Raw genomic sequence first — 27,138 nt, 5'->3', positions numbered from 1 at the left:
ATTGTATAAAAATGAATTAATGTGATGTGAATATAGAACCATCCTCACCCTAGTAAAGCAGGAATAGCGCTATTTACTTGTGTTTTGTTGTTAAACTAAATTAAATCTACATTATTGATGCTGTTAAAGGACCTTATGAAACTGAAAATAGTCACATCAATCTTTCATCTGAAGATTTTAGTGGCTGAACACTTCTGTGCAAATATGACCCATTTGTAACAAAAACCTCTAATGCTACATCAGCCCCTTGTACACATACAGCCCTTTCTGGATGACCGGCAATTTTCCGTAAAGGTCTGTATGTGTGAACAGGCCCTTTTTTAAAATACCGGTAAATTCGTTTCCGGAAATAGAAGTTGTAACATTACTGGTAATTTGCCAGAATGTTGCGCTTTGTAAACGCAGAAGGAACATTGCCCGAAATAGACCGTGCACGTCTAGAACGTGCTGACGTGAGACGTCTACTTTAGCCAATCAGAACAGTCAGACGCATTCACGTACGCATGGTGAATTTAAATTTATTTTATGAAAAATAAAAGCCTTTGAATATTTTTTCAGACACATTTAGCTGCTAAATGTTAGTTAATTATTATGGATAAGATGCTTATGATAAGCCGTTTTACCTTACCTTATTTACCGTTTACCTTTACCTTATGTTGCTTACCTTCAAGCTCTGCTTCCTTCAGTTGCTTGATGCATCGCGTGTGCCCGTGAAGGAGACTGTGAGTGCCAACACACACATATCATGGACATTTTGACATGTGATAGTGTTCCTCCATATGTTTTCATCGAAGTTGTTCACAATACTTATCCATCCACAGAGTTTGTAATGTAGTCAAATGTTTACATGTACAAGCACAGCTGTTTAGAGCTCATTTCTGGTTGATGATGTCAGAATTTATTAGAATATTGGAGTATTTTGGAATGAATGTGTGAATGGTCTTTTCCAGAAAAATTCCGTAACATCCGCGCATATGTGAACAGCGCTTTTCTGAATTTACCGGTAAAGTCGTTCCGGAAATTCAAAAATCACTGTGTGAAAGGGTCATCAGCTTTGTGTGAAGCTAAAATTGTTTTAAAACAGAACATTACCTGTTTAAACGAAATCCTTCAGTCATGGTGTCATCCTTTCTCCAGCGTGCAAAGGTAACTCCAATATTGATTCAAGTTTTAAAAAGTTTTAACTCTCTCTCTTAACCTCTCTCATGAACCCGCAATGCACAAACGGTGGAGCTGCGTACAAACGGCTGCGCAGTTCTTCAAATCTGCATTTGCTGACACACAGTTTGAGCTACTTATGGCAATTATGAGAGATGTCAGCCCGACTCTATTTAATTGGATAACATGCCTTACCCAGTATATAAAAATACATATAAATACATTTAGATCATTTACTAATCAATTCTATTGGAATGTTAAGAGACTTTCAACCAGCACAACAAAAATGTTTCTGAAGGCAATCACCTACTGCACCTTTAATGTAAAACCGAAACGAGCAGTGTGTGAGAAATGCTTTACCAATTTAAATGGGAACTGGTTTTGCAAATGTTTTATTTGCTTGATGCTAAGTGCATTTTATAAATCACTTATAAATTTATAATAGTGGCAAGTTTCAGTTAAAGCAAAAACTGACTTTTTTTTGTAAAAACTATTACAAAAAAAGCATAGTTGTTATTTATTATGCCAATAAGGCTACTTGAATCTTGAGAGAATGTGGTGATGTGTTTATATTATAGAGCAAGCTGTTAGCACTAACTGTTAAAATCGTAAAAAAAAAAAAAAAACGAGAGAGAGAGAGAGAAAGCGGGGCTAGTACGCACACACTAAATGAGTTTCTGTGTTGGAGAGTGCATGTGTGTAAACCCATATGTCTCTTATACTCTCTGGGAATCTTGGGGGAATTTAAATGGTTTTCACATTTTGTGCAGTTAAAAGCAGAATTCTTTTTGTTAAATATTTATTTGGGGTTTTATAGGCCATTCTCCATCTCTGAAGAGAGAACAAAATTGTTTCTCAGCCATGCTTTAGAAATCACAGCAGTCTAGCACTGAACTCTAATCCACTGGCCTGCATGAGCGAGCGCAGATGTACTAAAACTTTGGTACGCCAAACAGATTTAAGTCATTCGGTCGTTTCTCTTGCTGATTCTCCCAGATTTCTCGGACCCCTCCCAGACGGTGTTCCCTGATTTCCAGACGGAGCTTCATGCAGCCAATCAGGAGCTTGCATATCCTGGAGGTGTGTCTGCAGGTGTGCCCTCTGATCCTGAATCTGAGGGCGGAGCCTCTCCTGACCACGCCCTGCGGTTGTGGATGCAGGAAGTGAAGTCCGAGCACAGCTCCTGCCTGTCAAGCCGAGCAAACTCTGTTCTTTCCCTCACCGACACAGAACAAGAGCGCAAGTCTGAGCCAGAGAACGGTACGGCACTATTTTATTATTGTTATTATGGGGGCAGGAGAAAGCCAACATACTTATGTGTTATCTCACATTTCGTTGAAATGATGCTAAGACTATGCTAATTCATGCTAGAAACATGCTAAATATTGCTGGAAACATTCTAGCAACATGTTAATTAATGCTAGAAACATGCTAATAAGATGTTAATTAATGCTGAAATCATGCTAACAACATGCCAATTCATGCTAGAACCATGCTTTTTTAAGCTGGAATCATGCTAATTCATGCTATAATCATGATATCAACATGCTAATTCATACTATAATCATGCTAACAACATGCTAATTCATGGTAGAAACATTCTAACAATATCCTAATTCATACTAGAAACATGCTAACAACATGCTAATTAATGCTGGAAACATTTGAACAACATGCTAGTGCATGCTAGAAACATGCTAATAACATGCTAATTAATGCAGAAAACATGCAAGAATTATGATCATTCATACTTGAACCATACCAATTTGTATTAGAATCATACTAATTATTGATATAATCATGCTAAGTCATGTTGTAATCATGCTAACAACATGCTAATCCATGCTAGATACATGCCAATTCATACTAGAATCATGCTAGTTACTTGCTAATTTATTTTAGAAACATGCAAATTCATGTTGGAATCATGCTAAAAACTTGTTCAAGCTAGACACTTGTCAATAACATGCTAATTTGTGCTAGAAACATGCTAACAAAGTGGTAATTCATGCTAATAGCATGCTAATTTGTTAGAATTATGCTAATTCTTGCTAGAATCATACTAACAACATGCTAATTCATGCCAGAATTATGCTAGTTTCTGCTATAATTGTGCTAGTATCATGCTATTACCAACCACAGACACAGGAAACTTCAAAGCTTTTTTCTGGTTTGCTTCAGTCTTTAAAGTTGTTACATTGTTGACTTCAGTGATCTTAAACATTTATTTAGTCAACTTGATAATTTTTAAAACTAAATAAGCTACTTTCAACTGGCTTTCTCAACCCACCATAAAGTTTGTTTACGAACTTTAGTTTTCTAGGTGATATTAGTGTATTTTCTGCAATATTAATCACACATTTTTTGTATTATCTTCAATTTACATTTCCAAGTGATTTATATAATGCACTTAGCATCAAGCAAGCAAAACATTTGTGAAACCTGCATTTGGATAAGTGCTGAATATTGGTAAAGCATTTCTCACATGCTGCTTGTTTCAAATATATTTGTTTAGGCATGACATTTATAACCAATGTTGTTTATAGTGAATTCCATTATGATATCTGTTTTAAAGGATTAGTTGTGAAGTAAGGGATACTGAATTGTTTATATTATGTGTACACTGTTGTTTTTTTGGAGGAGTCACTAATAATTTACACGACCTCTAAATGCAGTTATGTTTATCACTTACACACCAGCACTTTTTTTTTCAACCAATAACGCAGTTTTAACATGGTACTGTTCAGCTAGGTGCGACTCATTTGAATCAGAATATGGTGTAATCTATGTTTTTGTAGGTCAACCAGATTGGGGTGGTGATTTGTTCAATATTATTTCATTCTTGTGCATGCGTGCAGGTTACTCTAAAGTGCCCTCATCAGCGTATGACTTTACAATTTTAATGAGAGTTGCCGCAGAGGGAGCTACACACACAGTTAAACAGACTTCCCAGTCTTGCTGCGCACACATACACACACTCCACTTTCCTTACGCTATTCAGTGATGCAATATTTATGCGGTGCACTAATAACTGCTTCGGTGTGTAAACCACACTCCATTATCTCACACTCGTGCTCACACACACGCTCGCACACACACACACACACACATATTAAGGTTATGTTATTGTTAAACACACTTACATAAGGTTGTATTTGATTGACCCCTGTGGGAGCAAAGCAGACCATCTTCATGGTGGTGATTTGGTGCTTCTGGCCGTGTAGTGCTTTCATCTCTCCAAACAAAAGGGTTTGCGCTCCAGATCGAGAGTTTTCTCCACACTTCTTCCTCTACAAACATCCTCGCACATCTGTGCTGGTGCTTGTACTGTTTTTGTCTTCAACCGTAGTACTTGACTCGGATCTGCTATCTGCTTTTTTACTTTGCATCTCCCTTCCACACACATAATGTATGCGCTTTCTTATCATAGACGCTTTGATAAGGAAGTGCCTGCTGAGAATATAAATTCATACGGTATGTGTGACAGTACGATAAAACTAGAACAGTGTTATATCAATTAGCTAAGTGCTAAATAATCATCATATCATTGAGTTTGAAATCAAAGAGTTTGATGTAGCCTACTGTGCCGATACACTTCCGTTGCTCTTGAGTTTTCATCCCAACTGGAGCTGGTTTTTAATGTGGTTTATATTGATAATTACAATATTAATCATATTGAACTTTTAGCATTAGCATGATTAGAACAGTTATGTTGTGTAAACATTTCAAGCAAGTTTAAAGGGTGATGAAAATCAGCTGTTTGGACAGAACTGACTATAGTGTGTCCACAGTCGTATTGGAATAAAAGAAACACAATAACTCTCTTTTTTAATTTCCTGACTTTAAAATAGGATCCAAATGCCTCCCATTTTGAGGCCCACCGGTAATGTAGGAGTGTGGTTTCCACCGAGATATGCCCACCGAATTGATTGACAGCCGCATATTAACATGTCTCTGTATTGATGCGTATAATTGTATCAACAAGACAGGAAAGCAACTAGGATTAAAAGATCTGTTCAACTCTCTGTGATCATCAATCATCAGCATCAAATGATCAAGAATGAGTTTTACAAGTTTAAAGCGTTTTTAAAACGGTGCATGTTTGTAATAAATTACAGCGATTTTATTGTCTTTATCACCACAGCCACATGTCAGTACAATTATAAAAGAGGATGCTTCAATCCCGGTTTATGGATGTTATTTCAGGTTTATTTTGTACATTACAATAACGAATATCCATACAGCAGTGGATATTAAAGTGTCACATTTGCATGCAAAAACAGGGCGAAGTTAAACTAAGCCATGTGTGTTTGTGTCCACGTGAACTTTGTAGCTTGAAGGCTTGAATAAACTCCATACATCAAATTTTAATCATTGGGAAAGCTTTTATTGATGTATTTCTCACAAATGTTACATCAAATGCTGCTTCCTTTGTGTCTGTCACTGTGCTGTTTATCTGACATAGCCAAAGTGGAGATTATGTGATGATCTGAGTGGGGATCGAACCCGGGTCTGCGGTGTGGTTAGCAGTAGCTCTTACTAGATGAGCTAAGTCAGCAACTGGTGGCCCAAGAGCAGAGGAGGAACAAAGTGAGTCCACAACTGATGAATTTCAAAAAAAAATAATATAGTCTTTACTGAGGTAAATTTGACAAAAAGGAGAGATAATATCTCTCTACAGCAGGGTTGAAAAGTACAACAAAAATAGGAAAGCCGAGCTTCCTGAAAATACATACAAAATAAAATAGACACGAGGGTCTCAAAACAATCAAACAGCAAAATAGCAAACAAGTCTTGAGAACAAGCAAAAAGTCTTGAGAACAACTTAACTGGAAACTGGACGAGGCAGCAAGAGGTTTAGTTCGGGACTGAACATAGAGCAGCATACAAAGCAGTCTTATATAGAGCAAAGAACAGGTGGTGGTGGTTACGCTGATTACAGGAGAGTTTAGAGGAACAAGAGTCATTACTGCCATCTAATGTTGTGGAGTATAGGGCAACATGTGCGCCCCCTGGTGGGTTGGAGGATGCGATAAAGTGCTGAGATATTACAGATTAAGGCACACTCTGACAGGTGTGTGGGAATGGTGGAGGGGGAAAACGTTCGAGGTTACAGAAGTAACCCTTCGTTCCCCGAGGAGGGGAACGGAAGTGCCATGAATGGGAGGATTCGGATCAGAAGCCGCTTATCTGGAGAGTATTGAACGGGCCAATGAATGAAATTAATTGGCAGCGTAAGCTTGCGCAGGTGTGCGACATCTGCAATCATCTCAGCATATAAGCACACCTGAAGCCAGCAGACGCCATCCTTTTAAGCTGAAGAGACTTTCAAACAGCTAAGGGACAGTCATTATGGCGACGGAATATGGCACTTCCGTTCCCCTCCTCGGGGAACGAAGGGTTACTTCTGTAACCTCGAACGTTCCCCTTCGGTTGGGGAACTTCAGTGCCATGAATGGGAGAATATGGAAAGCGCCATAATGACTGCACCTTACCAACACCCCCGATGAGGAGATAGTCAAGCAAGCGTGACGCACCCACATCATGGGGGGCGCGGTCCTCCAACGTGTCCCTGGCCCTAATTTATCCTACTTCAACAGAAGTTTTACGGATTTAGATATATTTTTTGGGAAGTCGTGAGCATCTAGATAATTCTAGGAAATACGACAGTACGTTGGGAAGCGTGCAATCCCGATAGGGAGGACGCTGCGGAGGCCATCCGTTACCCAAGGGGGGGATAGATGGCAGAATTTACCTATGGACTAGCCCTAAAAAGGGGGAGTACGCATAGCAAAGAGTGGTTAGCGGAGAGGGAAGACACGGGTCCGCCCAGGGGGGGGACTTAACCGTGGCGGAATAAGCATATGGGATCGCCTAGTGGGGATCACGCATAGCAGGCACCTATACCCAAAACGCGGGCTGACCAGCGGGCAGACCTACAACGTAGTGGGCCAGCAAGTGACTCCTCCGCTGAGTCAGTGCTGGGGGCCACGGAGGAATCTGCAGGGCTCACCTGACGGGGAACTTTACTGACAGATAAAAAAGGCGCACGTACCTCCGTGTTAGGGAGAATGGCGCAGCAAGCGTGTTTCAACACCCTACCGAGTTGTCTCCTCAATCACCAAAGGGTTACCTAATACCCTTGAGGAAACCGGCTCCACTCGCAGATTGTAAAACCTTGCAAATGTGTTGGGTGTCGCCCAGCCCGCAGCTCTACAGATGTCTGTTAGAGAGGCGCCGCGTGCATGCGCCCAAGAGGATGCAACGCTCCGAGTGGAGTGTGCACGTACTCCCGGGGGACACGGCTGACCTCGACTCGAATAAGCGAGTGAAATGGCATCCACAATCCAGTGGGATAATCTTTGTTTCGATACGGCACTTCCCTGCTGCCGACCGCCATAACAGACAAAGAGCTGCTCAGATGATCTAAAATTCTGAGTACGGTCCACATAAATGCGCAGAGCGCGAACTGGACAAAGTAAAGAAAGGGCTGGGTCTGCCTCCTCCGGGGGCAGCGCTTGCAGGTTCACTACCTGATCTCTAAAGGGGGTGGTAGGAACCTTGGGCACATAACCGGGGCGGGGTCTCAGGATAACGTGAGAGTAATCCGGCCCGAATTCCAGGCACGAGTCACTGACCGAAAATGCCTCCAGGTCCCCGACCCTCTTGATGGAGGCCAACGCAACCAGCAGAGCTGTCTTCAGGGACAGAAATCTTAGAGATACTGATTCGAGTGGCTCAAAGGGATCGGATCGCAGACTCGTGAGAACGAGGGCGAGATCCCAAGAGGGCATGAGAGGGGGGCGAGATGGATTAATTCGCCTAGCACCCCTAAGGAACTGGATGACCAGGTTATGCTTTCCCACGGTGCCGCCAGCTACCGCGCTATGATAAGCGGAGATGGCGGCCACGTAAACCTTGAGAGTGGAGGGCGACAGCCTGCTGTCCAACTTCTCTTGAAGGAAAGAGAGCACAACACTAATCTGGCAATTTCGGGGGTCTTCTCTGCGAGAGACGCACCATTCAGTGAATAGACTCCACTTCAGGGCGTAGGCGCGCCTCGTGGAGGGGGCTCTAGCCTGAGTGATGGTATTAACCACCGCAGTCGGTAGGTTACCTAAGTCTTCCTCGCGTCTAGGGACCACACGTGGAGGTTCCAAAGATCGGGGCGAGGGTGCCAGATGGTGCCCTGTCCCTGAGAGAGTAGGTCCTCTCTCAAAGGGATCCGCCAGGGGAGGGCCGTCGCGAGGAGTGAGAGCTCTGATATCCAGGTCCGGTTGGGCCAAAGGGGCGCAACTAGCAGAACCTGTTCCTCGTCCTCCCTGACCTTGCACAGAAACTGCGCGAGCAGGCTCACTGGGGGAAACGCATACTTGCGCATGCCCCGAGGCCAGCTGTGGGCCAGTGCATCCGTGCCGAGAGAGCCCTCGGTCAGGGAAAAAAACAACTGGCAGTGAGCGTTCTCGGGGGAAGCAAACAGATCGATCTGGGCCTCCCCGAATCGCGCCCATATCAGCTGAACAGACTCGGGGTGGAGTCTCCATTCTCCAGGGCGTAACAGCTGTCGTGAGAGCGCATCGGCTGCACGATTGAGCGTGCCTGGGACGTGAATGGCGCGCAGCGATTTCAGCCGCGGGTGACTCCAGAGGAGCAGACGGCGGGCGAGCTGAGACATGCGGCGAGAGCGCATACCCCCCATGCGGTTGATATACGCCGCCGCCGCCGTACTGTCCGTCCTGACCAGCACGTGTTGCCGCTCCAGCACCGGTAAAAAGCGGTGGAGAGCGAGGAACACTGCCAACAGCTCTAGGCGATTGATATGCCAATGCAGCTGGGCACCCTTCCAGAGGCCCGCAGCCGCATGCCCGCGACACACGGCCCCCCAACCCATGTTGGAAGCGTCTGTTGAAACAACAACATGGCTGGACGCCTGTCCTAGAGGCACACCGGCCTGTAGGAACGAGGGGTCGTTCCAAGGGCTGAGGGCGCGGCGACACAGCGCAGTAACCGAGACCCGGTGTGTGCCCGCGTGCCATGCGCGTCTGGGGACCCGATCGTGAAGCCAGTGCTGAAGTGGTCTCATATGGAGCAACCCGAGCGGCGTGACGGCGGCTGCGGATGCCATATGCCCCAGGAGCCTCTGAAAGAACTTCAGTGGGACCACTAGTTTGCTGTCGAGCTCCCTCAGACAGTTCAGCAACAGGCGAGCGCGTTCCTCGGAGAGGTGCGCTACCATGGTGATCGAGTCCAGCTCCATCCCGAGAAAAGAAATCCTCTGCACGGGGGCGAGTTTGCTCTTTTCTCGGTTGACCTGAAGCCCCAGTAGGCGGAGATGCCGAAGCACCTCGTCCCTGTGCATAATCAATTGCTCCCGCGAGTGGGCTAAAATCAGCCAGTCGTCGAGATAATTGAGTATGCGAATGCCCGCGAGCCGAAGGGGCGCTAGGGCACCCTCCGCGAGTTTGGTGAAGACCCGCGGAGACAGAGAGAGCCCGAAGGGGAGGACCTTGTACTGCCACGCTCGACCCTCGAACGCAAACCGCAGAAATTGGCGGTGGCGTGGAAGAATGGAGACATGGAAATACGCGTCCTTCAGGTCTATGGCTGCAAACCAATCCCGAGGACGAACGCATTGGAGAATGCGCCTCTGCGTGAGCATTCTGAACGGCAGCTTGTGCAGACAGCGGTTCAAAACGCGCAGATCTAGGATTGGCCGTGACCCACCGCTCTTTTTGGGTACGATGAAGTATGGGCTGTAAAACCCACTCTCCATCTCGGCTGGAGGAACCGGCTCGATTGCACCCTTCGCCAGGAGGGCAGCAATCTCCTCTCGCAAGACAGGGGCGGACAGGGGGTTGACCCTGGAGAAATACACGCCCGTAAACTTGGGGGGCCGTTTCGCGAACTGAATCGCGTAACCGAGTCTGATTGTGCGTATGAGCCACCGCGAGGGGCTGGCCCGCGCTAACCAGGCAGGCAGAGCCCTCGCTAATGGAGTCATCGCTACAATCGCTGACGTACCAGCGGTGGGGCAGCGCGGAGTGGGTGTGCTGATCCGGGAAGCACGAGGGTCCCGCGGAAAAGCTGGAGGAGAGCGATTCGCTCTGGCTCCGCACCCTGACTCCGGAGAGGGGGCTGGAGGGCTGAGGGAAGGGAGACCGTCCCCCCAGCGCTCGTGAGCCACTGGCGAAGCACGTAGAGTCTGCGAGCCGGAAGGCAGCGCGTCCCGGACTGGCAGAACTCGTGCAGTCACATCCGGGGAAGGGAAAAAGTGCTCTTTTACTGATGTTTTGGTGGCACTGAAAAGTACCGTTGTTATCGGGGCCCCGCCCTCCAGCGGGGAAAGAGCAAGTTTCCTCTTCTCCGGATGGCCTGTCTCAGGGACGCTTCGCGGTCCGTTTACCGGACTTAACGGCGCCCTGGGCAGGAGGGGCTGCCTGCTTTCGAGGTGAACGCCGCGCCCGCTTGGCCGGAGGCGCAGGCGGGGGCGGGGCAGCACTCGTTGGCGGGCGCCCTCGGCGAGGAACAGCGGAGGTGGATGGCTCGGCGGGCGGAGCGGGCTTACGGCCACGCCGATAGATGACATTGCCCATCGCATCCGACTGCTCTTTCACCGCCTTGAATTCCTGGGTGAATTCACCGACGGTGTCGCCGAACAGGCCAGCCTGGGATATGGGCGAGTCAAGAAAGCGAACTTTGTCAACGTCGCGCATATCGGCCAGGTTTAGCCAGAGGTGGCGTTCCTGAACCACAAGTGTGGACATCGTCCTCCCCAGCGCACACGCGGCGGACTTAGTAGTCCGAAGAGCATAGTCGGTCGCGGTGCGCAGCTCATGTAATAAGCTTGGGTTGGACCCGCCCTCGTGCAGCTCGGCCAGCGCCTGCGCTTGGTAGCGCTGGTAGGTGGCCATCGCGTGCAAAGCAGAAGCAGCCTGGCCCGCAGCCTTATAAGCTCTGGCTCCGAGGGAGGCAGACAACCTACAGGCTTTGGACGGGAGGCGGGGCAAACCCCGCCACGTAGAGGCGCCGCGCGGACAAAGATTGACCGCGATAGCGCGCTCCACTGACGGGATCGCCTCATACCCCCTGGCAGCTCCGCCGTCAAGGGCGGTGAGGGCGGAGGCACTCGCAGCACGGGCAGAGAAAGGTGCCCTCCAGGACTGCGTGAGCCTACTGTGCACTTCCGGGAAGAAGGGGACGAGAGGCTTCGAAGGCTTCGCCTTCTGGTCCTCTACGTAGCACCCATCTAGTCGGTCCGGCCGCGGAGCTGGGGGATAAACCATCTCCAACCCCACGGCCGAAGCAGCCCGGGAAAGCACGGCTAACATGTCCGCTTCAGGATCCGATTTGACAGCGCTCACCTGCCCGGAGGGGGCGAGCGGGTCCGGATCTTCGTCGGACAGTGAAAGCCCACCCTCCGATGCCGCGGAGGACATCTGATCTCCGGTGTCAGCGAGTGTGAGAGCTACCATCTGGTTAGACGGATCACTCTCACCACCCGAAGCTTGGATGGAGCGCCGTGAGGAGCGAGAGGTCCGCGAGCCCGTGGGCGGCGGATTAGCTCCCGCTGAAACCCTCAGATCTGCCCGAGCGCCCGCTGCTTTTTTAGAACAGGAGGCAACTGGGGTGGCTCGCTCTCTTGCGAAAGTTAGCCGCGATCTTAGCTGTGCAACGGTCATGGCATCGCAATGACGACATGAACCGCCCGCGAGCACCGCATTAACATGCTGGACCCCCAAACATGCAATGCAGTGATCGTGTCCATCATCCGGAGACAGGAAACCCCCGCATCCAGAAACGCACAGTCGGAGCGCCATCCTGAAAAGGACGTGCTGCACGACTGTGTTGCTCTTTTAGGAAAGTTGCAACTATACGCACCGCTCTGGAGGACCGGACCCAAAGAACCGCAGGCAAGGGAGTAACCCAGCTCGACCGTCTGCCACCGCGAAGACCCACTCTGGACCGGGAGACACACTCGTTCGCTCTGAAGTGCTGATCAGCAAGAGGAACCCTCATCGACTCACTCAGAAAGGATCTGAAGCGAAAAGGATGGCGTCTGCTGGCTTCAGGTGTGCTTATATGCTGAGATGATTGCAGATGTCGCACACCTGCGCAAGCTTACGCTGCCAATTAATTTCATTCATTGGCCCGTTCAATACTCTCCAGATAAGCGGCTTCTGATCCGAATCCTCCCATTCATGGCACTGAAGTTCCCCAACCGAAGGGGAACTAGCATTAAAGGCACAGGCAACAAAAACAGCTAAAGGATTGTTCAGAGCAGACAATTCAAATATTGTAAAAGGTGTAATATAATCTTATGGGTGTTTTGAGCTGAAACTTCACAGACACATTCTGGAGACACAACATTTTTTAATCTTGAAAAAGGAGTAAAATAGATGCCCTTTGAAGCATTCAGCTCCAAGAAACAAGCACATTTGTAGCTTTAACATTAGTTGTATTTAGCTTGTACAGTGAAAATGATGCAATGTTGTTTTACATTTGATCATTTACTTGCTTTAACTGAATGCAATTAGACTTCCCAGAAAAACCATAAAGCACTATTTATTTAATTTGTTTTATCTCTGTTTCTCTCCATGCTTGTAATTTGTTTATTATATTTTATGCAGATGCACTCCAGAATAAAATCACCCCAGTCATTTTAAAATAATGAATTCTTTTTAAATAGAGCAATTCTAGTTAGGGCTGGGCATTGCAACTATTATGAAAATTCGATTAGATTCTGTCATGGTTTTGATTCTGTTTGATTCAACATCGCGACGCAGTGGCGCAGTAGGTAGTGCTGTTGCCTCACAGTTAGAAGGTCGCTAGTTCGAGCCTCTGCTGGGTCAGTTGGGATTTCTGTGTGGAGTTTGCATGTTCTCCCGGTGTTCATTGGGTTTCCTCCAGGTGCTCCAGTTTCCCCCACAGTTCAAAGACATGCAGTACAGGTGAATTAGGTAGGCTAATATTGTCCATAGTGTATGAATGTGAATGAGTGTGTGTGGATGTTCCCCAGAGATGGTTTGCTGCTGGAAGGGTATCCGCTGCGTATAAACGTGCTAGATAAGTTGGCGGTTCATTCCGTTGTGGCGACCCCAGATTAATAAAGGGACTAATGTTTAGTTTTTAAATTAATGTACATTTTATTAATACATAAACACACTGCAATATAAAATATTATGAGCAAGACACCACTGAAAATCAGTGTGGGATCATTATAATATTTTTATGAGAGTTTTTTTGTGCCTTTTTTAACTACAATGTAAGCAGCAAAGTTCTGCATGTAGAAGTGAGGGATATGACCTGTATCTTATAAATATTTACATAAGACAATATTTTTTGTCTGACTATAAAAAAGTTCCTACAAAAACTTATAATGAATGCAAAAATACTAATGCTACATAGAGAAAAGATCCTCTGTTATTAAAAGAAAAGTGAGCAAAAGCCAGAAGTTACAAATGGTAATTAGAGATAGCCAAAAGTAAACTGTCAGACAAAAAAGTACATTCATAATTACAAGGTTAATCATACTGAAAGTTTAGCATTAGCATGATTAGCAAAGTTACAGTATGTTGTGTAAACATTTCAAAAAAATTTAGGGGGCACCTATGATGAAAATCATCTTTTATAAGCTGTTTGCACAGAACTGTGTGTAGGCATAGTGTTTCCACAGTCATATTGGAGTGACAGAAACACAATAAGTCTCTTTTTTTTTAATTTCCTGACATTAGAATAGGATCCAAATCCCTTCCATTTTGAGTTGGTTGTTGCTAGTTCGAATATGGTTGCGGCTGGATGTAACCGGAAATTATTTATAAAATTTCCCGATAATAGTATTTTATAATTGTTTTCTAATAAATTACCCTATTAATTGTATTTTTAACATCTACTCCCTAACCCTAAACCCAACCATCACAATACTGTAAAAATATTAATTTTTGTTATACACTGTCATAAAAAATGCTGCTATATTGATGTGCATATTGCACTTCCAGCTGGCCGCATATCCTATCTGGACTTTATCCACAACATGACGTAGAAGTGTGGTTTCCCAGAAAGTAAAAATGGACGTAAAGATAGCCAAAAGTAAGCTGTCAGAAAAAAATCTTATTCAAATGGGTGTGTTTTGGAGAACTGTCAGAACTATGTCTGTCTTCTGGATTGAGTTTTCTCCCATGTCTTACTGCGCTTGAGCAGTTTAAAATTGCCATGAAATGGAAATTGTGATCATCTTTTTCTCTGTTGTGACGGGTATGCTGAGTGAAATAAGTTCTCGAATGAGAAAAATATGTAGGCCAGAATTAGATTTTCTCCATTGAGAATCGGCTGCATCATCGGATTGTCACCGTTTGCTAATTGCTACCATCTCATGTGAGTTACAGTTTGCTGGAAGGGATGGATTAGTGTCCCAGCCCATCTGCATATATTGTTTCTTGAACCTGTCACTATGTAATGCAGGCAAGTGCTGTTGAAGGATAAGGGCAAACGGCAACACTGGAGTTTGTAGGTTGCTTAGTTCATATGCAAATACATTAGCCATTTGTAACTGATTTGCAATTGCTAAATTCAATGCAGCGAGGAAGGAAACCATGACTGATGTTATAAAAGCACAAAACTGCTACATGATATGGCCCCTGAAAAAAATACTGTCAAATCAAATTATAAGAACCATCACTAAACTTATTTTTTTTTTTTTCTTCTCGCATTGGCCTCAAATAATCTTTTCAGTGAATCATGTTTGGCTTTCATCTGAGTGGGCAGCGAACACGCTCTCCTGCGCTCGCACAGAAAGATGGATGTGGTATGGATGCCATCTTTGTGTCCAGAGAGATCTAATTAATTTCTCCTGATCCAATAGATGCAAATTAAAATTAATTACAAAGGCTGGACAGACGCATTAAGGCCAGGCCGCATTGTGTGCATGCCTTTGTGTGTGCAATCAGGTAGGAGAGAGGAGCTTATACTTCATCTGAATATCTTGAAATTCTCGGTCGATTCTGGGGGTTTTTAATATCAAGCTTCTCTATTGGCACTGTCAGTGAAATGCACTGTAACCATTCATAGCAAGAGCTCATGAAGCCAATTACACAGTTTCTCATGAGGTGTAGACAACCATGTGGAAGACGCATAAAAAGGTTTCACATAAAAAAAATAATGAAGGCAAAAACATGAACCCATGCATTTTTCATAGTGTTCTTCCTTGCCTGATTTTACTACCAGAACTGTCACATTTTTTTTCCAAACTGTTCCTGGGAGGAACACCACAGTAAGACATGCTAATAAACTATCAATTAGATTTAGCACAACGCCAGATGGCATTTCTCTGCATTCCTTGCCATCCATTAGCATGTTACTTTGCCGTATAGATTCGAAATGACTTTTTAAGAGCAACCGTCACCTGTGTTGTCAGACTCTTGAGATTGTCAGCCATCGTAGGTGCTAAAAGAGTCTTTCCCTGTCGGGAGCCTTAAGGTCCCTTGTCTCAGAGCAGACTCCCGTCCTCACAGTTCAGCGAATGTCACTGCTCCAAAGCCGATAAATGCCGCAGTTTGTTCATCTTCAAATGACGGCGGAGAGCAGATTACACAGCCGCAGTAAATTCATTATCATGCTAAAGGTTTTTAATTTACAGAGTGTTGAATAGGTAAAATGAGATTATAATGAAAGTCAAAGGTGACGGAATTGAGACAGACACACAGCGCTGAAGGCAGGATGTACGATTATCAGACAATAATACAATTAATTCGATGAATGTCTGGAGAAAAATATACATCTGCAATACAAATTGAGCATGAGGGAACAGGATTCCATCGCATTCCTGTGTGTGTGTGTGTGTTTTTGTGAGAGATAGATTAGCTCATGTAACAGTCAGTTCTCAGGACGGCAATGTGTAAATGCATTGGGCTTTTAAGTCTCAAAGCAGGCACTCTAGTGTCCGGTCAACATTGTCATTCTACGACATTTGTCTATGTGTGTGTCTTATTTGCTGTCAAAGCACTGACCCTTTAAGCACTCACAGGTAGCCTGTTTTTGTGTGTGCTACAGTGCAGATCAAAAACAAGAACAATCTACAGTTTTCAAGGTCACTTCTTAGTCCTGTTTGAAGTTATCCTAACATGAGGAAAAGGGTGAATTTTAAGGAATCTGGCACCTGCTTGTGTAGTTATCTAAAAAAAAAAAAACCTGTCAAACTGCAGCCTAACATTTCATTTTCAAAAGGGATTAAAACCCTTTGACAACAGGTTGTCCACGCTATCAAGGTGGTTATTCCAAATTGGATTTTTAAATAATATTTTTAAGAACAATCTTACAAGTTGAGTCCCAAAAGGTCAAAAATGATCAAAAAAAAAAAAAAAAATCAAATGCGCTAAAGGACAGGATAGGTGCAAATTCAGTAGTGATGAAAGCAATTTTAATTTATTTGGGTCAGATGAGATACATTGGGCCCTATCATAGACCCGGCGCAATGTGGCGCAAGGCGAGACACAATTGTTGTTTGCTAGTTTCAGCTTTGCGTAAGAGTCGTTTTGATGTTTTGCGCCACGCTGTTTAAATAGCAAATGCATATGCAATCATATGTGCGCCCATAGGCATTCTAGTCTAAAAAGGAAGGAGTGTTGAGGCGCATCGCTGGTGAGTTGCTATTTTGAGAAACTATAATCGATTTTTCAACAGACCAGAACAAAGCCGATCTATTGTGCAGCACAGAGCGCGTTAGTTGTGCGCCTCACTTACACATTGCTTAATATACACAAGATGTAGAGCAATACGCAAATATCTTTACATATAAAAAAAAATTACAATTTTAGGGATATTCATGACAATTTGCTTTTGCATAATGTTATCATTATTAGCTGTATTATTTATTATATCCATATTTATATTTGTTTTATTAAAAACAAGCTTAGATTTGCCCACCTGTCAGGTTTCAGACCATTTGGGGCACAGCATGTGTATTAGGATATAACTCAGGTTTTAGAGCACACTTCGTTATTATTGTTCATTTATTTGTTTGCTGGAAATTAGAACAGAATTTAGAAATAGTTTTGAAACAAATCTTTGCGCTTAAAAAATGAAATGAATTATTTATAGGCTAATTGATGTCTGTGCATACAAGGTTTCCCTATCAGATGCTCTGTTTAACTGTTTTCTTGCTAGTGAAAAGCTCAGTTTTTCCACTTACACTTACTTTACGTCATGTAAATAGCAAATGTGCCATGGCGCGATGCAACTGACTCTTAAAGGGTAAGGGAGATATGACTCTGATTGGTTTATTCTCAAAACACACCTATAACTCATTAAGAAAATAAGCTCAACTCTTTTAGACCATACACCACGGTGCAAAGCGAAAGTGGATTCTGACATGCTCTGAATGCGTTTGCGCCCTGCGCTTTGCACTTTGCACATGGTTCGTCAAAATAGAGCCCAGGATGTTTAAACCTGAACTTGAAGTGTGTGAAGAAGTCAGTAAAGGTGGAGGGAAAGTGTCATTGTTTTCTGCAGGAGGATTTGTCCATCTTTTAGATGGCAGAGTAAATGCAGGTATTTATTTGAAGTTCCTTGGACAATATTCAGTTTATTTCCTCCAGTCATTTCCGAATCAGCCAGCAATTTTTAAATATAGGACAATGAGCCCCGTCACACAGCAAAACAGGTAAAACTGTACCTTAAATATTAAAAGATTAAATTAATGCAATGGCCAGTCCAAAATCCTGACATAATGTAAGAGACTGACCTCCCGTGAGAGAGTAGTGATGTTCTGTGAGAGACTAGTGATGCATGTGAGAGATTGGTGATGTCTGTGAAACACTAGTGTTGTCTTGTGAGAGACTAGTGATGTGTGTGAGAGATTAGTGATGTCTGTGAAACACTAGTGATGTCCTGTGAGAGAGTAGGTATGTGTGTGAGAGACTATGTATGTGAGAAATTAGTGATGTCTGTGAGACACTATTGATGTCCTGGAACAAACTAGTGATGTCTGTGAGAGACTAGTGATATCCGGTGAGAGGCTAGTAATGTCTTGAGAGAGACTAGTGATGTCCTGTAAGAGTCTAGTGATGTCCTGTGAGAGTCTAGTGATGTCTGTGAAACACTACTGATGTCCTGTGAGAGACCAGTGATGTATGTAAGAGACTAGTGATGTCTGTGAAAACTAGTGATGTCCTGTGATAGACTAGTGATGTGTGTGAGAGACTAGCGATGTCCTTTGAGAGACTTGTGATGTATGTGAGAGCCTAGTGATGTCCTTTAAGAGACTAGTGATGTCCTTTGAGAGACTATTGATGTCATTTAAGAGACCAGTGATGTCCTGTGAGAGTCTAGTTATGTCCTATGAGAGACTAGTGATGTGTGTGAGAGACTAGTGATGTCCAGTGAGAGACTAGTGATGAAAGGGAGGGACTAGTGATGTCCTTTGAGAGACTAGTGATGTCATTTAAGAGACTAGTGATGTCCTGGGAGAGTCTAGTTAGGTCCTATGAGAGACTAGTGATGTGTGTAAGAGACTAGTGATGTCATTTAAGAGACTAGTGATGTCCTTTGAGAGACAATGATGTCATTTAAGAGACTAGTGATGTCCTTTAAGAAACTAGTGATGTCCTTTAAAAGACTAGTGATGTCCTTTGAGAGACTATGTCCGGTGAGTCACTAGTGATGTCCTTTGAGAGACTATGTCCGGTGAGAGACTAGTGATGTAAGTGAGAGATTAGTGATGTGTGTGAGAGACTAGTGATGTCCTTTAAGAGAATAGTGATGTCTTTCGAGAGACTAATGATGTCCTTCAAGAGACTAGGGATGTTACGGTTAGAGACTAGTGATGTAAGTGAGAGATTAGTGATGTGTGTGAGAGACTAGTGATGTCCTTTAAGAGAATAGTAATGTCCTTCGAGAGACTAGTGATGTCCTTTGAAAGACTAGGGATGTTACGGTTAGAGACCAGTGATGTAAGTGAGAGATTAGTGATGTCTGTGGAAAACTGATGTTCTGTGAGAGACTAGTGATGTCTTAAAAGAGACTAATGATGTCCTGTAAGAGACAAATGATGTCCTTTAAGAGACCAGTGATGTCCTGCAAGAGACCAATGATGTCAACACAGGCTCATTGTGGATACATACCCCTGACTACATTTCTGAAGAGCACAAATTTTTATGTGACCAGAGGTACGTTTGGCTGCATTTCATCTTTGTAATGAACGCTACAGGGCGATATGACGTCGAGGGATTCTGTTGACCATTTTCCATGTTTATTTGTGGTTTTTATTTATTTTTAATGTATGTGAGTGCTGTAAAGGTGTCAAAGTTTAATCCTGGTGCCAAAAATCATGTCTGACACTAGTGCTATGTCTTAAATAAAACGTAATCAACCCTGGGGTCGCAAAAACAAAACATATTGAAAGGCTGATGGCTTTTTAGTTGCTTGTCATTTTCTTAATGTTTATTATAAACATGTTAACAATGTTACTATTAACCACTATTTTGTTCTTCTGAAGTTTATGGATGAATTATGGTAATTATATGGTAATTATATTTAACCTGTATTTTAACATTTAAAGTTTTAACAAAAAACTTTAAGCAGACGTACCTCCAGTTACACATTTCGATGTCCCCTAAAAATTTAGACCTGGGTAAGTATCCCCAATGAGACTAGCGATGACTTGTGAAAGACTAGGGATGTCCTGTGAGACTAGTGATGTCTTGTGTGAGACTAGTGATGTCTTGGGATAGACTAGTGATGTCCTGTGACAGACTTTAAACTAATTTTTGAATGTTGTAATCTTCAGAAATTGTTTCCACACAATAATGGGTTTTTGTCTTATGCCTTGGTTATTTTTAACACTGTTCTACATGGCATCGCCACAAATAAAATGTAAAGTTCTGAATGATGAAGATTGCATTATTTAAAAACAAATCGAATGTTCATATTGATTTATCCTCCAATTTCGATGTCCACTGTATATGCAAGTTTAACAGCAATTATTTTCCACTATACTACACTAACAGAGAGGTTGTTCTGCAATGCTGACTCTTAGCAAAGCACATACACAAACACACACACACACCTCAACAGAGTGAATGTATATCTATAAGCTGCCCACGTAGCCATGCCCCCCACACCACAGTCACACCTCCCTCTTGTATTGAATTATGACTCCCACTAACTCATATGAATACAGAAAACACGGAGATAAAAAAATCTTTCTTTTCTTTCTTTTCCTCTCTCTCTCTCTCTCTCTCTCTCTTTTCATCTTCTCATTTAATAGCAGTGGAACAGAACTTCATTTCATATTCAGGGAGAAATACGCTTTTATTTGTTCCCTCTTTAATTTATTTATTTTTGTATATTCGATTATTTATTTATTTGTGTTGCTTTATCCTCTGACAGGAAATTGTCGGAGGTACAAATTAGAATAAAATGACCTCTCTCCCTTCCTGCCTCACTCACTTCTTTGCTCCCTCTCTCGCTCCCTCTCTGCCTCGCAGTAAGATTACTCTATTAATTCTTTATGCTTGTAGGTGGCACAGATTCCGGATCTGAAATGATGGATTTTCACCTATGAATTAATTTCATCTCTGTCATTTAAAGTTCAGCCATCATAGCTGTCGAACCATTGGGGAGCGAGAACGGGAGAGAGATGGCTGTATGAGGAGCAAGAGTTGACGCTTTCCTGCTCCTATGAGAGATGGACGATAAAACTCTTTTGATTCGTGCTACGTGCGCATATTTAAGAGGGAACAGTTGCTTTGTTATTATGAACGCATTATTAGATGCTTTTAAAAACATCTGTAGCTCTTTACCTCGCAGCAGAAATGTGTGTCGAGCATGAAATCGGGGAGAATTTATTTTTTATAACTGAAAAGATGAGCGGCCCCATCTGAGGCGCCTGACATTATTAATCTATATGCCCTTCAGAGGAGCAGGAAATGGATCTCTTTTTTTTCCTCCTCAACATTCTGGGTCACTTGCCCCAGAACCACTCATAAAAGCAACAGATGAGATGATGTGGGTTACAAGACGACCACGATGGCATGAAATCTGTTAGAGCTCTTTGTGCACGCTGGATAAAGTCAAAGGCCCATTAATAAAATACCAATAAAACGTGTTACTACCATGCTGCTCATAGTTCAGTCTTGAAGGTGCTTGATAACAGATTGAAATCTTCCTATGTGTGTGTGAGTGTGTGCGTGTATTTTTTTTTCTGAATTTAACTCAAGGCAATGATGAGGCCTGCAGCAGACAATCTAACGCTCCAGTCTAGAGAATAATCTCTTGGGTACACAGAGATTTATGAGAGGGCTAAAGTCTGAGAACCATTAAAAGGATTTTCGAATAGAATGGATGGTAGCATGCTTATAGTTAAGCATCTGGGCTTGTAACACAATTACCAGTGAGTTAAATAATAAAAAAGACAGAACAGAGTGATTTCAAAATGAAAATTGTCTCAAATCTAATTCTCCTCTAACACTGTTTCTTCCATAAGGCTCGCCGTGTAAGAGCAGAATACCTGGCTCTCTCTGTTTTTGATGCTTGGGAGATTTTTGCCTTGCTTCATTTGGTTTTATGGACTAGGCTCAATTTAATAAAGCAGAAAACAAAGAATAGAACGTAAAGTGTACAATAATGAAAGCGCTAAGTAGTTTTCTTGTTTACAAAGACTTGCACTTTAGGAAAGCTTATTTATACATGCGGGAGAAAGAGGAGGTAGAAGAAACCTAATCGGATGGCGTTTGAGCTGTCCAAACATGTTATACTCATGCATCCATTTGCTTCAGGGTGCCAGGCCACAGTTAATGCAGTTTTCCCTCACATATACATCAAGACTTTATTACCTTCTTCAGAGACAGAGAGAGAGAGAGAAAAAAAAGTGGAATTGTGAAAGTTTGATGGGTGTTTTTCCAGCCTGGAGGGTTGTCTGAGCTCCACCGATGCTTTAATGATTAAAAACAGAAGATTGAGTTGAACCTTCAGCGAGTGTGTTTGTAGCACTGCAGCCTAATAATTGAACACACGTGATATCCAGCGGCCCGTCCTCTCTGTTTTAATGATATCTTTCCTAATGACGCCGCCTTTAATCATCCGGCACCTGTAATGATCTTTTTGAGCATGTTCGGCGTTCAAACTTTTACGCCGAGTGTATTTGCTAAGGAGACTAACGTTGTTTTTATTAGAGAAGATATGCAGCTGTGAACTGTTTTAGAAATAGGGGTTTGGTACCTGTGTAATTTGAGCGATGTTTACACAGCCAACGCTTCTACTTGAAGTCTCATTTAGTGTCGGTTTTAATGAGTTTTTTTTTTATCTCGAGTACGGTCTCCGAAACAATCCCTTTTGAACTGCTGTCTTCCACATTCGTGTGGGTGTCTGTGTGCTGAAGGGTGGCACGATGAGACATTTTAAAATTACTCCTGTCATTTCAGAAGGAGGAATGTAATAAATCGAAAAGAGAAAAGGAATGAGATTTTATATCTTTCTCTTTTTGCTTCTCCTTCTGTCACACATATGTGTGTTTTAAGACGCCGATTTTGGAAAATGCTCTCTTTATTCGCTCACACAATCTGTTTATCTGTGTTTCTCTTCGCATCGTCCCTCTGCTCTGCATTCTGTCCGTTTCCATTCATACGCCACTTAGTTATCTCCCTCTCTCTTTTTCTTTCTCTTATTCTATCCTTTCCCCCTCAGCATCTGCCACTGGTACAGTTTGTACTTTTTACATTAGCATTTTTCACTCTCCCTCCGGCTCTTTTTCTATGTCTTTCATGCTTTTTTACCCGCTTTCTTTCTTTCAGTGTTACGATGTGTTTTATTGGTGAAACAAATAATAGTGTATTTGTTTTGCCAAAGCTCTAGTTACAATAAAGAAAATGCAAAAGGCGTTATTAAGGGAATGATAACGGCGATAAATAAACGTGATACAATGGGTGAACATGAATAAAAGATAAACCATATTAATCCAGCAAAAATAACATCAACGGTAAATATGAGTTATACATATGAGGGAGAATGAATCAAGATACAGTAAGAGGCAGATTATTCACAGTAGACGCTGGCAGGCAGAAGGCAGGGCTCTTGTAGGTGGAAGTCTTTCATTGTTAGCTGCTGAGTTGTCAGCTCTTCAGACCCCTCTCCTTATTTTCTGTATTTTTCTTTTTATCTGCTCTATCTATCTATCTATCTATCTATCTATCTATCTATCTATCTATCTATCTATCTATCTATCTATCTATCTATCTATCTATCTATCTATCTATCTATCTATCTATCTATCTATCTCTCTATCTATCTATCTATCTATCTATCTATCTGTCTGTCTGTCTGTCTGTCTTTCTGTCTGTCTGTCTGTCTGTCTGTCTGTCTGTCTGTCTGGATGGATGGATGCATGGAGGGGTGGATAGCTGTATGGATCAATGGATGGATGTATGGATAGATGGATAGATAGATGAATTGATTGATCGGTTGAAAATAGAGTAGATTGATAGATAGATGACGGACAGACAGATGGAATTGATGGATGGATGGATGGATGGACGGATGGATGGATGGATGAATTAATAAATAAGATAGATAGATAGATAGACAGACAGACAGACAGACAGACAGACAGACAGACAGACAGACAGACAGACAGACAGACAGACAGACAGACAGACAGACAGATAGATAGATAGATAGATAGATAGATAGATAGATAGATAGATAGATAGATAGATAGATAGATAGATAGATAGATAGATAGATAGATAGATAGATGACCAGACGGATGGAATTGATAGATGGATGGATGGATGGATGGATGGATGGATGGATGGATGGATGGATACAATAAATGGATGGAAGGATGGATTGATAAAAAATGGCTTATTTTTGCTATATGCATGCTAAGTCCCTTCAAGTCATTTCACTCAGCGACCATCTTTGACCTGCCTATCGGGTATCAGATAAGCTCTTGTTTTGCTAATGGCTAACAGTCTGTACTTCACGAGAACTCTAGTAATCTTGAGCAGCATAATTTTTTCTGTTAGAGGAGTTGCCACATTTGTAATTATGTTTTGGAATAGTTAAGAAGTTTAGTTAAGCGTTGCATATGCTGTAGATTATGGTTTTGTTTCTGCTTTTTTCCTTTGGTTACTTAGTTTAGTGGGTTGGGGATCAGTTTGATCATTCTGTTATAATTATTTCGTTGTTTTGGCAACACTTTGGCAACACATATCGTTGTTTTTGTTTTTTTCATTTAATTTGGTTATTTAAAACTACATTCTAATTTCCTATATTCATTGTTTGATATGCTCTCTTTAATAACTTGTTAATTTTTGTTTCACTTACCCATCAGTTGTGTGTTCTCAACTGTGTGTGCTTTAGTGGAAGTTCGTGTCCTGGTATGGATGTGTATCGAGGCTTGCACGTCATCCAGCTCTATCGAAGGACATCTAAATTCAAAGAGTCCTTATAGTAGGCAGCCTTCATTCTGCATCCTTCATTCAGCCTATTTTGAAGGATCAACCCCAATCCTTTGCACATAAATATATCATGATTCTTTTACAGATTAGTGAAGTTAAATCACAACTGAGCTTTAAAAGGTAACAAGAGACAAAAATGTATATACATTTTTTTTTCTTTTGTTGGTGCTTTGTTGTAAACTCCTACAACTCTGCAGTAGGCTTAATGTACTGTGAATCACTGGAGGACCACAGACAGTTTCCTTTAACTGTACTTTTTTGTTAGAAGTGGAATTATTTTTAATATGAAGTATTCATTGTGGCTATAGTGGTGTAAACATTCATGATGTAGACATGCACACTTACAATACAAGACCCTGTAGTGTTTACTGAAAGCAGGACTCTATCCTTGAAGCTTCAGAAGGAAGAGTCTGGGAAGAGTGCGTACTTCCATTTGAGAAGCACCTATAGTTCAGTTTCCCTCTTTGAATGACAAATGAAGACTACTGCCACCTGCTGGCACAGACAGGTATTTGGCTGTTGGTTGTGGTCATTTTAATATTGTTTTTGGCAGTTTTTTGAGTCCAGATGCAGAAGATGTGATTTTGTATGTCACAGGCTTTAGATTAATTGTAACACATTTGATTCACCTTTGTTTTGTAGAGGAAAGGAGGGTATAATCTGCAGTAAATAATGGATTACAGCTGCAAAAAAATATATAAATCACACTATTGTAGGATTTTGGCACACGCGGAGAAGACTGAATGTTGCAATTGACACTTGACACTTTTCACAAAGTTTTCTCATAATTGACACTTTTCACAAAAGTCTTATGAGCGGCAGCCATACAGTAATTGCAGTCTCCATTATTTGGGGGATTATTTGCGCAGCTCTTTGATTTAAAGGAGCAAAAGTTCAGCATCATTAAAGCAGTGAATCCTGACGCTCAGAGGTGATGGAGGCAGCATTTCAAAAACCGGCTCCTTATGTTATACTTTCTTCCCCCAAAAGCTGGCTGTGTCGTTCCACTTGTGCTCTCTGTGAGTCTCCACACCTGTTAAACCAAACGTGTGGGGGTTGGATTTTATATATAGCGCCATACAGTGCATGTCTAGTAAATCCGGTCAGTGCCGTAATAAAATAAATCCAATCAAACGCTCCCTGCTGCTTAGTGTATTGGAAAGTAATGCATATTAACCTTGGATTCAAATTCTGACTTCAATGTGAAAATGATTTTGACAGCTTGAACATTTCATATCGTTCATGATACAAAGTACAATGTAAATAAATATATATTAATTATATAACACAGAAAGAAAGCAGTAGTCTGCACTATATATGTGCTTGATGTTCAGATTAATTGAGGATATGGTTGAATTTTGGTTGTTGTTTTATTTTTTAAGTTTCATTTCATCCCTTTGTGTTTGTGTGCATGTGTGTGTGTGCATGTGTGTGAATCCATGCATGTGTATGTGTATGTGTATGTGTGTGTATAGTGTGTAAAGATTTGTTTGTAATGCATCTCTCCTGTGTAATGGTCTATGTCGAATTTCTCTCACAAAAATCTTGAAAGACAGAAGTTCATCCTCTTTCCGTCTCCCTCTTCAGCTCTCTTCAAACGCTCTTTCATTTCCTTCATTTTCACTGATTTCCTTGAAGTACTCCTCGCCACAATTTTCTTTTTGGAATCCTCACTTTTAAAATGATAATTAACTCAAAAATATGGCTTCTGTCATCGTGTTGTTTCAACCACAAGAGTGTCTTTTTTTCAGTGGAACACAGATGAAGTATTTTAATGAAGGGATTGTAAATAACATAATTTTTACATTATTTTTCTAGCCCTAATATGTTTTTAAAACTTGCTTTAGTTTAAACTTTAAAAAAATATTGTGCATATGCACTTACACATATACTGTGTGTATGTCACATATAAGCTCTGTTGGAGTTAGCAGTTTCAATGATCATAATGGCAATCTTTGCGAAAGTGCATAATTGATATCATGGATTGACAAGTTAGTCTGGCGATGCAGTGGCGCAGTAGGTAGTGCTGTCGCCTCACAGCAAGATGGTCGCTGGTTCAAGCCTTGGCTGGGTCAGTTGGCATTTCTGTGAGGAGTTTGCATGTTCTCCTTGCATTTGTGTGGGTTTCCTCCGGGTGATCAGGTTTCCCCCACAGTTCAAAGACATGCAGTACAGGTGAATTGGGTAAGCTAAATTTTCCGTAGTGTATGAATGTGAATGAGTGTGTGTGGATGTTTTCCAGAGACAGGTTGTGGCTGGTAGGGCATCCGCTGCGTAAAAACGTGCTGGATAAGTTGTCGGTTCATTCCGCGGTGGCGACCCCGAATTAATTAAGAGACTAAGCCGAAAAGAAAATGAATGAATTATTGAAATTTTAGTCTGTGTGGCCAGAAAAAATAATATGCATGAAAAAGGTTTTAATGTATTATATTGATCAGTATTAATAACCATTATTAAAACGTCAAGGATAAGCAGTCAACAATAATGATTTGTGTCTTAATATAGCTGTCTTCTCTGTAATGGGTTCATG

General features: G+C 42.4%; 1 protein-coding gene across 5 annotated transcripts in view; it reads left to right on the top strand.

Moving 5' to 3' along the window:
* tenm1 (teneurin transmembrane protein 1) overlaps positions 1-27,138 on the top strand; it is a 542,406-nt gene that overhangs the window by 326,731 nt on the left and 188,537 nt on the right. For all 5 annotated transcript variants that reach the window (XM_087253398.1, XM_087253395.1, XM_087253397.1 and 2 more), the window contains one exon: positions 2,155-2,418. In XM_087253398.1, the coding sequence (XP_087109524.1) occupies positions 2,155-2,418 (264 nt within the window). The remainder of the gene's footprint in view (positions 1-2,154; positions 2,419-27,138) is intronic.

This window comes from Danio rerio, chromosome 5, assembly GCF_052040795.2.
Source record: "Danio rerio strain M-AB ecotype USA chromosome 5, GRCz13ab, whole genome shotgun sequence".
NCBI classification, from domain to species: Eukaryota; Metazoa; Chordata; class Actinopteri; order Cypriniformes; family Danionidae; genus Danio; species Danio rerio.
This window is presented reverse-complemented; position numbering and strand designations above follow the sequence as displayed.